At 46.3% G+C, this 13,241-nt stretch overlaps 1 protein-coding gene across 1 annotated transcript; it reads left to right on the top strand.

The window, feature by feature from the left end:
- The first annotated feature begins 241 nt into the window (after positions 1-241).
- Positions 242-9,583, top strand: LOC109771438 (putative disease resistance protein RGA3). The gene is given in 8 exon segments (XM_045229162.2): positions 242-5,611; positions 5,613-5,773; positions 5,846-5,924; positions 6,105-6,696; positions 7,809-8,424; positions 8,507-8,646; positions 8,731-8,929; positions 9,024-9,583. Coding segments are annotated over 2 exon segments (4,032 nt in total). The 5' UTR covers positions 242-1,648; the 3' UTR covers positions 5,682-5,773; positions 5,846-5,924; positions 6,105-6,696; positions 7,809-8,424; positions 8,507-8,646; positions 8,731-8,929; positions 9,024-9,583.
- The last annotated feature ends 3,658 nt before the right edge of the window (positions 9,584-13,241 follow it).

The raw sequence follows: 13,241 nt of genomic DNA on the forward strand, positions 1-13,241 counted from the left end.
AGTGGACCCGACGTCACACTGGCATGCCAAGCAAAGCGCAATACACAGAATTTGCACCGTTTGCACCGATAGACAAGTTTGAGCATCGGGTTGATGTATTTTTCAACTGCACCACAGTGGTCATTGAGAACTGGTGCCGTCTATATGGAATCGATGGCTGGACTCGGGGAAGCTCGGGAAAATTCGAGCCGAGGCTAGCTCTGGCTCGGCTTGCGAAAAATAATTCCCAAAATTCGGAGTCGGCTTGGGTGCCCAGCCGTTACAGACATGAACGAGACAGATAGCCAGCGCTGGCTTGGCTCGATCCCCTCTCTCGCACGCCGCACGCCGCCGCCGGGGCCGTACGTCACTCCTGCCGCCGCGAGACTCCTCCGCGCCCCCCAGTCGCAAGCGACCCTGTCCCGCTCTCTCCTCCGACTCCGGTAGCGGACGCGCCTCCACTGCTAGGCCGGCCGCCTCCCGTCGCGACTCGCGAGCGACCCTGACCTGCCCTCTGCCGGGTGTCCGAGGCGGCGGAGGCCTGCGAGCTCCGGCAGGCACCTCTGCGCCGAGCGCCTCCTGCACCCCGCCTCGAGGGCGCCGTCCACATCGTTGTTAAACTACGTACGCCCTCAGTTCTTCACAGCGCTCTTGTTTATAGTTGTTTTGTTTTGCTAGCATGGCTGTCTGCCTGTCTCAGCTTCTGTGTATGTTAGTGTCACCTGATGCAATCAAATATTCGAAACAGTTTGGAACATGAGAATTAACCTGCAACACTTTAGACATTCACTTTTGAGTTTTGACACGAATGACGGATTTGATAAATCCGGCTACCGGAGGTTGGGACGATCAGCTACTCCACGGCTGCTTCCTATACTTTGATATGAATCAGATCTTGGCTCTAACTAATGACTATGGTGGCTGAAGTTGCGGCTGTAATCGCTATGGCAACTGCAAAGCTTGGAAGAACGGCGAAACCTGGCGGCGAGCTGGGTCGGTTGGGTTGCGGATTGCGAGCGCCGCGGTGGCGGAGCAGGCAGATGCCTAACCTGACCTGTAAGGAGGGAGCTCCAAATCGTATCTCATCACCGCTTTTAGTAAAGAAAGTCTAGTTTATTTTAAAGGCTAAAATCTAATTGTAGTGTTCCTCCCTGCTTTTGGTGACTAAATTACCCTACATCATTTGGCTGCACACGTATATGCTGCTGCTTCAAGCACTTTGCAAAGACAAGTTTTCCAAAGCTCCTCTTATAGCCGTCGTCTTGGTCCTACACACAACTATGGACAATATGAAAATTTTAAGCTTTTGTTAGTTAAATGTAATTGCGACCAATAAAGCCTTGGCGGGGAGGGAAGTGGAATGGCAGGTGGCTAAAGTAAATGCCTTACTTGATCTGCAAGGAGATCCAAATCTTATCTTCTCACTGCTTTTAGTAAATTAAGCATGGAGTGCTCTCACTGGGATTGTAATTAGACATCAAGTAAGTGTAGTTTATTTTTTAGTGCGCGTTACCTGACCCGCAAGGAGTGGGAGGATCGAATTGAAGCTCCGTGATTATAGGTTGACGGCCAGTGTATATATAGGTGCCATAGATAGCTGCCCTCCGGATTACTATCAATTCCCAAGTCCCAACTACTCCAATCCTTGGCGAGGTGAATCAGAGCGCGGATGGAGGTGGCTGTCGGCGTGGCGAGCTCGCTCCTTGGCAAGGTGTTCACGAAGTTATCTGATGACCTGGTGGCCGCGTATGTCGACAGCCTCGAGCTCGGCCACAACTCCCAGCAGATCAAAACAAAACTGTTGCACACACAAGGGCTGCTGCAAGTGGCCGAGGGGAGGGACGTGAGCAATGTCACCGCCCTGCAGGCCTTGTTGGAGGAGCTGAGCAAGAAGGCCGACGAGGCGGAGGACTCGCTGGATGAGCTCCACTACTTCAAGATCCAGGACCAGCTTGACGGCACCAACTATGCGGCACCGGATCTCGGCGATAGCCTCCGCGGCCATGCTCGCCATGGTGGCCATGCTGCTCGCCACACCATCGGTAACTGGTTCCCATGCTTTTCTTGCTCGCGTGCGCAAGATGATGATTCTGCTCCTACTGCTGTTGCCAATAGCCCACACCACTATGCAACCAACTCTGCTACTGCTAGTGCTGATGATGATGGCGATGTCGATAAGTTACATTTCGACAGAGTCACCATGTCCAGAAAAATTAAGTCAGTGATAAATGACATACACTCTTTGTGTGATCCCGTCTCTGATTTGCTCAACAAAGTTCCAAGCAGCAGCACAGCCGTCACCCTAAAACGGCCTCACATAGGGTCCACAATTATACAAGATACACTGCACGGGAGGAGAGACATTTTTGAGAAAATTGTCAATGATATCACAAGTGGCACACATCACGGTCAAACTGTTTCTGTTCTTCCTATAGTTGGCCCGGGGGGTATTGGAAAGACAACTTTCACCCAACACCTGTATAATGATGGTAGGACTGAAGAGCACTTTGCTGTTATGGTTTGGGTGTGTGTATCAACTGATTTTGATGTGTTGAAACTCACCCAACAGATTCTTAACTGCATACCTGCAACTGAAAATGAAATTGCAATTGAAACAACCAATCTAGACAGACTTCAAAAATCCATTGCGCAGAGACTGAAGACCAAAAGGTTCTTAATTGTCTTGGATGATATATGGAAATGCGATAGTGAGGATGAGTGGAAAACCTTGCTAGCTCCATTCACAAAAGGGGACGCCAAAGGCAGCATGATACTTGTCACAACTCGATTCCCAAAACTAGCAAGAATGATGAAAACAGTTGATTCAGTAGAACTGCAAGGCTTGGAGTCTAATGACTTCTTCACATTCTTTGAAGCATGTATATTTGGTGAACATAAGCCCAGGGATTATGAAGATGACTTAGCTTGTATTGCAAGAGAAATTGCAAGCAAGTTAAAGGGCTTCCCACTAGCAGCCAAAACAGTTGGTCGACTATTGAAGAAAAATCTTTCCCGGGAACATTGGAATGGAGTTCTTCACAATCATGAGTGGCGAAACCAGAAAAATGATAATGATATTATACCATCTTTGAAAATTAGCTACGACTACCTCCCTTTCGATCTGAAAAAATGCTTCTCATATTTTTCCCTTTATCCTGAAGATTGTAGGTTTAGCACTTCAGGAATTAATCGTTTTTGGATTGCAATAGGCATCATAGACTCTAGCCACCGAAGCGATAAGAATTACATGGAAGATCTAATGGAAAATGGTTTTCTCATGAAGGAGGTTTCTAAATATCCTCCTTTTGATGAATACTATGTAATGCATGATTTAATGCATGAGCTATCTCGGATTGTCTCTGCACAAGAATGCCTCAATATAAGTGATCTAGATTTTAGAGCTGAGGCCATCCCACAATCTATTCGGCACCTATCCATCACCATAGAGAATAGATATGATGAAAAATTTAGGGAAGAAATGGGTAAACTAAAAGGAAGGATAGACATTGTAAATCTACGGACATTGATGATTTTTAGAGAATATGAAGAAAGAATCGTTGAGATCTTAAAAGATACGTTTAAAGAAACAAAAGGCCTGCGCATCCTAGTTATAGCAGTGAAGTCCCTTGAATCTCTGCCACGAAGCTTTTCAAAACTTATCCACCTTCAGTACCTGCAAATTCGATCACCCAATGTCACAGAAATGACTTTACCTAGCACACTATCCAGATTTTATCACTTGAAATCCTTGGACCTAAGTCGGTGGTGTGGTAGTTCTAATTTGCCTAAAGACATTAGCCGCCTTGTGAATTTACGCGATTTCCTCGCTAAGAAAGAACTCCACTCCAATGTTCCTGAGGTTGGAAAGATAAAGTATCTGCATGAGCTAAAAGAATTCCATGTTAAGAAAGATATTGATGGATTTGATTTAAGAGAGTTGGGGGAATTGAGAGAGCTTGGGGGAACACTCAGTATACATAATCTTGAAAATGTGGCAACCAAGGAAGAAGCTAGTGATGCCAAATTGATGTTGAAAAGGGATTTGAAAGAGTTGACATTAGTATGGGGCAGAGAGCAACCGACTGATGTACATGCTGATATTCTTGATGCTCTTCAACCACACTCTAACCTTACAGCACTTGGCATTATAAATCATGGTGGCACCACTTGTCCTGGTTGGCTGTGTCCTGTGATAAGGGTAAACAATTTAGAGACTCTCCATTTACACGGCGTGTCTTGGGGAACTCTTCCACCTTTTGGGCAGCTACCATATCTCAGGGAACTCAGCTTGAAGAGCATTACTGGGCTGCGTCAGTTTGGTCCTGACTATGGTGGTGTTACAGGCAAATGTCTTTTGCAGTTGAAGAAAGTTGTGTTTCATGACTTGTCAGAGCTTGTCCAGTGGGTTGTGGAACCTAATTGCCATATGTTTACAGGTCTTGAAACCATCGACTGCAGAAATTGTCCGAATCTATGTGTGGTGCCCTTCTCGGAGTACTCTTGTACCACTTTGTCCAGGCTTTGCATTGATAGTTGCCCCAAATTGTGTCTGCCCCCCATGCCTCACACCTCCACACTAACATATTTTGCTGTTGAAGAAAGTTTGTATTGCAACGGAAAAAAATTGGAGGTTTGTGAGTATGCCGGTGCTTTGGCCTTCCACAATCTGGGTGAAGTAGAGGATATGAGTATTGGAGATGTATCACACATTTCATGGACAGACCTCGAAAAGCTTAAATCCTTGAAAGAACTAGCTGTCGGAAGATGCGACAGCATGTTCTGCGGAGAACTGGATGGCAGTGTTATCTTCCACAACATGGACAAAGTTGAGAGTCTCAGAGTAGATGTATCTCATCTTACCGGAAAATTGCTGTCAAAAGTGTTCAATAGTTGCCCAACTCTTGTTGAACTTGATATAAGATCTTTATATGGAGACGATGAGGCACGAGCAATACATTTCCCATCATCCAGATCACTGCGGAAACTTAACTTCTTGATGACGAAGGGCCTGGTTCTTCTGCCTGCAGAGGATGGAGGAGGTATCCATGACATCGCGTCGCTTCAATCATTAAACATACTGCATTGCAACAAGTTGTTCTCTCGGTGGCCCATGGGAGGAGCTCCGATGGCCAACCCTTTCCCTGCTTCCCTCAGGGAACTTTATATTACGGGAGAGTCAAGCATGCGGTCAATGGCTCTGCTCTCAAACCTCACGTCTCTCACCCATCTAAGTCTAGTGGACTGTGAAAATTTAACAGTGGATGGGTTCAATCCTCTCATCACAGTCAACCTCAAGGAATTTGAGGTCTGGAACGACAGAGGCAACTCTATAGCAGTGGATCTGCTCTCAGAGGTGGCAAGGAGCAAATCAATGCATGCGGGTTCCTTCCAATTGGAGAGACTGAGCGTGGATAGCATCTTGGCAGCACTTGTTGCTCCCATTTGTAGCGACCTCTCTGCCACCCTCCACAAATTGCAATTCCATGGTGATGAGCAGGCAAACGGCTTCACGGAAGAGCAAGAGAATGCGCTTCATCTCCTCACCTCCCTCCAGAAACTAGAATTTACCAGTTGCAAGGTTCTGCAGTCCCTCCCTCAAGGATTACATCGCCTTTCTTCTCTCAAGGAATTAAAAGTCCACCGTTGTCCTGAACTCCGATGGCTGCCAGAGGAGGGCTTCCCCACTTCGCTTCAAGTTCTAACTCTATGGGGTGGCAGTGCCGAGCAAAAAGAGCAAGCTGAGAAACTGAAAGAAGTATATCCAACTTTACGAGTAGATTATCATTAGCCCAAGGTAACACTTGTCGCCTCCCTCTTCTTATATATTTCTCTAAAGTGATTTATCTTAACTTCTAAAACTTGACAGGCTGGCTCCACTGTTGCAACATGCACATAGCTTCCGATATTTGACAGGCCGCCAGGCACCATTGATCTGCAATCTGCCAGTTAGTGACGGAAAACTAAATTCTGCTCATCAATTTTTATGATTTCATTTACACTCCATTCAAGACTGCACTATGTTTTTATGACTTCTGCGTTTCTGTATCTACACATACATCTGCACTATGATTAATTCTTATGCAGCTTTCCTTTTTCTAACCAGAACTATAAAATTTCTTATGCAGGTGTGGTAGCTTTTGTTCTGCTTTCATCTGCTAGCTGCATGGTATATATGAAGACTAAGGCGACACCTGATAAACCTATAGATGAATGTCTATTTTAACAGAATCTCACAGAAGCAACTTGCACGCCTGAATCTGCAATCTAGTTGTTCATGTATTGAAATTTTAAGGCAATGCATTCTGCAATCTTCTTTCTGCTTCTTTCTGGACAGGAAGCAGACATCAGATATCAGATTCTGCAAATTTGCCTCCAGTTCTGCTTTTATGGAATTATTAATCCTGTGCGTGCTTGCCAATTTCGGTAGAAAAGTAAGTATCAAGTAGCAGCTATCTTCTCATAACCCTTCTACCACTTCTTGCATATGGAGGCACCTATCTTTTGCTGTTAGGTTACCATCAACAAAATGAAGAAAACCCACAATTTTCCTTTTTGAAGTAAATGGCAACGTGAAGTGAAGGTGTTTAAGAGGATCTGGTCTTATTTCTCCGGGCCCTGTGAAGGATCAACTATCTGAGCATTCCGAAGCTTAGAGTGGCATCATGTTCAATGTGCAGGCTGCTGGTAGTTTGCCACAATAATTTGCAACAGTCGCTGGTACGTAATTGTCCAGTGTTTCTGTATTTACACATACAGCCACCCTATACTACTTATGCAACTTCCCTTCTTCTATGGAATGATATAAATGTAGATAAATTTTAAGATGCTCCTAAGCTATTCTGGACTGTTCATTCCTTTTGATCCAACAGTTTAGATTGAACATGGTATCTACTATCTCCTAGGAGGTAATAAGACACCCATAACTCTTAAATAGGTACCATTGCCTTTTATATTCGAGTATCAGTTGACAAAATGAAAGCATATTGCCATTTATTCCTGCCATATTGGCAGTGTGTGAAGGAAGGAACTTAAAGAATATCATAGCATGATAATAATCGAGCAATATCTTCGATCGGATTAGAAAAAAGAATCATTTCTGGTTATATCTTGTAAATGAGTGTAACATGACAACAAATATGATATGTCAACCTTTTTTTGACCGTGTGAAGAGAAATTCTAGTGACATGCATGATTATTCCGGTAACGTGACAACATTTGCTATACATTTTGCTTGTACTGTGGCAACAATTTTTTAATATGGACAGATTGCACTTGTAATTTGGAAATTTATCAGATCATCAGATCAAACACAATAAATCTTGGAACGTTTATATGTGACTGAAATATAATAAATTTTCAGGGGACTGTCAATTAATTAGCAACACCGATTAAATAATGACCATGACACGAGCCCATCATGTTTTTTAAACTTTGCCTGCAATGAGTTAAAGTTATCTTAGTACATCTTCATGTTTTGTAGCGTATACAAAATTAGCACTCCACGTTTATGTGCAAGTGGGACTTTCCTTTCGAATGGGGACATGGTAATCAGGATTAAGGAACATTAATTACACTTCCCTGTAGACTATGCATTTGGTTGTGACAAGGACATAGATCCATTGTTTATAACAATGATATTTCCAAGCATTGCTTATGTGTTTAAGTGGTAGAGATTTTAAAGTTTTAAGCTGTCACACAAGACAAATACTGTGATAAAATCATGTACGTAATTTTGTTAACATATTAGGCCATACTAACAAATTTAATGGTTTCTGCTGGTGTGCAATATGATAATTATTAGTAACCTTCGTGTTACACAAAAAATGCAGGTTCTGTGTTTGCTTTCTTGGAGCATTGGACAATTCGCTTGTGCTGTCATTAGCCAAGTCTTCCTAGTTCCTAGTAATTGGATAGCATGTGTTTTAAGAGATTAACAATTTGGGTGGATGAGCATCACCGAAACTATAGTGAAGCTTCACTGCCTTGCCTCCATTTCATTCTCTGATAGGTCATCCTCTGTCTTGTTACTTTATATGGTCAAGGTAGCAGACCTCCCTTATTGTTGGTTTAATGCAACGATGTTTGTTTAGCCTTTTCTGAACCGCTTAATGCTGAAACACACGAGTAATTTTAACATGCTCCCTCTTACCCCCTCTTTTCACATGGGAGGTAAGAAGGTAAGAGTTAAACAGACCACTACTTAAGCAAATCAATGGCTCAGATCTATTATGTACTCTTACCCTCTCATGTGAAAGGGGGGGGGGGGGTAACCATGCTAAAATTTGTCAAAACACATTTCATGCGGTATCAGTGTAGGGTGATTCTTTGTTCATGGATGTGTGCTACCATCAGGTTTATGTTCCGGCAAGTACGGATCCTGTGGTAACCAACTGCTATCTGGTAGGGATTGCATATAATTCACTGGCATCCCTTGCCTTGTTTTAGGTAATGATTAAGCATCTACATTTGTGAGTTCCCTTGCCTTGTGCATTTTTCTGACCACAAGTTCATTACTCGGGTCCTGCAGAACAATTACAACCAACAGTGAATCTGGCCGTTGGCATTCAGGACATAGCTCTTCTCTCCAAATAATAACAGTAAAGGAAACATTTGTCCCGACATTTTGAGTGAGCCGAGCCGGGGAGTCCCGCAGTGACCATTTAAAAGGTTAGTAGGTCAATCTTCCTTCTTTTCTGTTTGTATTTTATTGAAGCTCACAAGAGGTAAAGTATCCCCACTTGTCCCCTGAAGGTCCTAGGTTCAAATCAGCCTCTTTGCACAAAAAAAAAGTAAGGGAAAGGCTGTCCAGAAACTCCCTTCCTCAGAGTCCACACTGTGTGTGAGCTTTCAGCATTTGGGTACGCCCTTACTAAAGCTCAAAATTGACAATGTGTCAGAGTGTCAGAAGTGGTAAGCTCAAAATTGACAATGTGTGAGAGTGTCAGAAGTGGTAAGCAAATGTTTAAAGAGCTCACATTACATGTGGCGTGATGGTTCAGGCGTTTGACACTAACTCGTTTTGGTGTGAATGATTGATTGTCCAGGCGTTCCTCTCAATTTGCTCGCTCCCAGTTGACGAGCCCATACCCTGAGCGTGTTTTCAAGTTCAGCTTCCAGGCGAAGGTGTGGCACCAGGATGAGATCAGATGGAGATGGACCGCCAACGGTTGCTACTCTGCTTCGAGCGCCCAGCGCATTCAGTTTGTTGGCAGAACTAAGCCAGAGCCGATCTGGCATGTTATGCAAGTACCATCCACGGAACAAGTTACTGCAAAGACTCCACAAGTTTGCTCCATCCACGGCTTGGTTCTCACGATTGATCATTTAGTTTTTTAAGTTGTTCTCACGCCTGACTAATATGTGTGCCTCTAGTGTAAGTATTTCCACGAGTGCCCTGTGAAGCCGAATGAGAAGTCTGAGTTTGAGTTTGTATGCAGTTGGTTGGATTGCGTGTGCTGTTTTGTGTTGTGTTTTGTTGCGAGCACTAGATCCCGTTTAGTGTTAGCTGTTATGTGTGGATCCAAGGGTTTGTCCTGTAAACCTCCATATAGGATTCTTTTGGTTCCATTTTGTGGTTCTATCAAGGTCCACAAGTATCATGATATGGGTTTGCGTGTCCACAGATATCAAGGTCCACAAGGTGCCCGCCCAACACCACCCCCCCGCCGCTGGCGAGTCCCTGCCTCTGCCCGTCCCCCTCCCCGTCCATGTGCGTCGCTGCCCCGGTGCACGTATTGGTGCTGCTACCGACTTGGACGAGCTCCGGCGACGCACCATACTCCTGTGTGCCGCCCCCGCGAGCCCGTGTTTGCTCCTGCTCCTGCGCTCCGTGCAGCATCATCGACACGTCGTCGACCGCGCCAATGGTCAACTGCAGCCTCAGCGCCACCAACGGAACGAGCGGCCCGCCCCCGGCTCGCACCTGTGAGGCCTCTCGACGGCGACGTTGAACCTCTGCAGCGCCACCCTTGCCTGCCTGCGCGTTGGCCTGGTTGTGATTGGCGAGCCAGAGCTCGAACGCGCCTTGGCCACCAGGGAGGTCATCAAGACCAAGAGTCACAGCGTAGAGGCTAAAGTGGTGCCCAGCGTCGGCGTGGACGACATCGATGAGGTACCCGAGCTCGCGACGGCCCCCCTGGAGTGGCCCGCCCTCCGGCCTTGGGTAGTAGAAGGCGACGTCAATGGCACCCGCGAGCAGCCCTAGCCCATTGAAGAGGCTGTTGACGATCTTATCGGCGGGGCCGAGGAGGAGCGAATCCATGCCGCGGGACACTGCCTCGAGCAAGTCAGTGTAGATGGTCTCCACAGCGTCGATGGGCTCCTGGAGCAGCTCCTCCGCTCCTTAAAGGAGCTTCGCAGCCTGCGCATCGAGGCGTTTTCGGCGTGGTCACCATCGTCGTGGACACGCATAGTAGATGCTCGACAAAATGAATAAAACAAAAGGTAAGTTTACTCCACTAAATTTAGGAGTTCGGACTAAATTACTCCACTAAGGGCTGGATCCCCCCGGTATCCCCACCCCACCCTTTCCCTAGGTAGCTGTCACCGGTGAAAAGCCATCTCGGCGCTATCTAACTGTGAATTTGTTGGATGCACGAGCGAGAGCGAGAGAGAGAGATCCTGCCCCATCCCTGTCAAATCCCTGGACGGTTCGTCTCCGGAGCCGAGGCTGGCCCTGGCGGCTTGCAAAAAATAAAGTCCTAAAATCGCGCTCCGGACGGCTTGCGAGCCCAGCCGTTACAGACATCGCTGGCTTGACCCGATCCCCTCTCCTCTCTCGCACGATGCACGCCGCCGGGAGGCTCCTCCACCGCTAAGGCCCCCAGTCGCGGGAGACCTGGCCCGAGCCTCTCTCTCCTCCGATCGCCGCCGCGCCTCCACAGCTAGTCTGTCCGCCCACCGTCGAGCGACCCCGGCCTGCCCTCCGCCGGTTGTCCGAGGCGGCGGATGCATCCGGCAGGCACCTCTGCGCCGAGCGCGTCCTGCACCCCGTCTCCAGGACGTCGCCCACATCCCTTGCTGGCAAACTCTGTATGTACGTCCTCTGTTCTTTTCACAGCGTTCTTCTACTTGTTTTGTTTTGCTAGCCTACCTGTCCCATCTTCTGTTCTGTGCATCTCAATTCCTAGGACTGAACAGTTTGGAACATGCGAATTTCTAACCTGCAACAGTTTACAAAATCACTTTTGACATGAATAACGGATTTGATAAATCAGTTTCTTCTGCTAATCATCAATCAAATACGGAGTATATAACTATCAACAGTTGACAGTCTGGTTTGAAAGAACACATATCTCTAATCCTTAAACTCCCCTTGTTCTGATGTAGAGCTGGCATCATCCGCTCTAGTAGAAAGAAAATCAGTGTTCATAACAGCCTCTGAAATCTAGAAGCGCATACAAACTGAAACCCTGCTGAAATTTTATTTGTGTAAATAATCATACAGCAAATACATTTTAGAGTACATACTCTGTCATCTCTCTGGATGATCACATTGTGTTACTACTGACAATGCCCCCCCCCCCCCCCCCCCCCCAATCCCCCTCCTCAAACAAATCCAATCCATCACTACTAATTAGTGGCCTCCACATAATCAGTCCAGCATCATGGAATTCAACACTGTCAGTTTCTCCACATAATGGGCGAGGCTGCAGGCGGGCAAGCGACAGACCCGAACATAGGGAAGACATGTCGTGGGAATGGAGATCCGCCACTGCCGACATTAGACTAGATTAGATTAGACAAGCCTAGTCCGCTATAATTTAGTTGAATATGTCCGAAATATAAATGTCTTCGTTCGATTTGTGTGAAAATCAGATGGTTTGCATTAATTTTGTCTGATTTGTTTAAATACGGCTTGATATATATGCGGATAGCGTTGGATTGCTGGCTCCCGTGTCGGTGTTCGCAGACTTGCCTCCCCTGTCCGCGGATGGATGCGGTGTCCGTATTGTGGGCCAGCGTTGGAGATGCCCTTAGAGCATCTCTAGCAGAGCCGCTATAGTTCTGACCCATAAAATACTTATATGGATTTGCAGGCCCGCTAGGTCTTTGGCGGAACAGATACTGTAAAACCCGTACCGCAAAATACAGTATCTGTTCCGTCCGGAGCCCTCGGTGTACTGCAAATGTTTCATCCACAAGTATTAACATGATCTAGGCATCAAATTGATGCGCACAATTGATAGAAAATAAGCATGCCGCAACGGGTCACATCCAAAATCATGCGCAATATCAAGAGGTAGCAAGATTATCGCTATGAATACGCACTCAAACAAAATGTAACATGATCGAAGCACATCCGGGAATGATCAAATCAAGCATGATCATTATTGCCAAGATCTCCCCTGCCCACCGGCCATAGCACGAGCACCATCTTCATCATCATTTGGGATGGCCGAAGCATCAATACCACAGGCTGAAGCATCTTCACCACCGTTGGCCGAAGCATCACCACCACCACCACCTCCACCTCCAAACCCAACACCACCACCATCATTGTCGAATGCTAACCCTCCTCCAAAACCTCCAACACCTCCTCTAAAACCTCCTCCACCACCACCTCCAAACCCACCACCATCACCACATCCAAACCCACCATTATCGAAAGCAAAACCACCACCACCGGCCATAAGATTTTGAAGCACCATCCTCCTTCGACACATGATCTCTATCGTTTCCATCTCCCAAAATTTTCTTGTCATCACATCCATGCTCTCCGGATTCATCATCATGAACCGGCCCTCCTCGGCAGCCTTCTCATCTCTCCTTATTTGCTCCTCTGGAGCGATCTTGCGCTCCTCGAAGGCATACCTCCATGCCCACTTCTCCTCTTTGTGTTTGTATTTCTTCTCGGACAATTCAACCTTTGTTGCCAAATGCTTGGCCAACGAAGTTTCTTTGAGCTTCACCATGTCGCCAATTTGCTCCCTCAAAGAAATAGCCTCGGCCCATGTCTTCACCCTCTCCTTCTCCTTCCTATTTCCTTCCGGCCTGCCCTTGTTTCTTCCTCCCTTTGGTGCATCATCACTCTCTTCATCGTCATCCAAGTTAACAAGTGAGCCTTTCTTTGGAGGAGCTTCCTTTGTCCCTCAAATTCCACTTCTCACTACCCTTGAGCAAGAGCCAACAATGTCCAAGTGTGAATGACCTACCCTTGAAACCCGAGCTCTGCTTGAACAATTCATTGGCAGTGCAATCTTACAACTCATTGGAAAAGATGCAACGGTGATATCAATTAGTCATCAACAAAATCATGATTA

Source organism: Aegilops tauschii, chromosome 1 (assembly GCF_002575655.3).
Source record: "Aegilops tauschii subsp. strangulata cultivar AL8/78 chromosome 1, Aet v6.0, whole genome shotgun sequence".
Classification (NCBI taxonomy): domain Eukaryota; kingdom Viridiplantae; phylum Streptophyta; class Magnoliopsida; order Poales; family Poaceae; genus Aegilops; species Aegilops tauschii.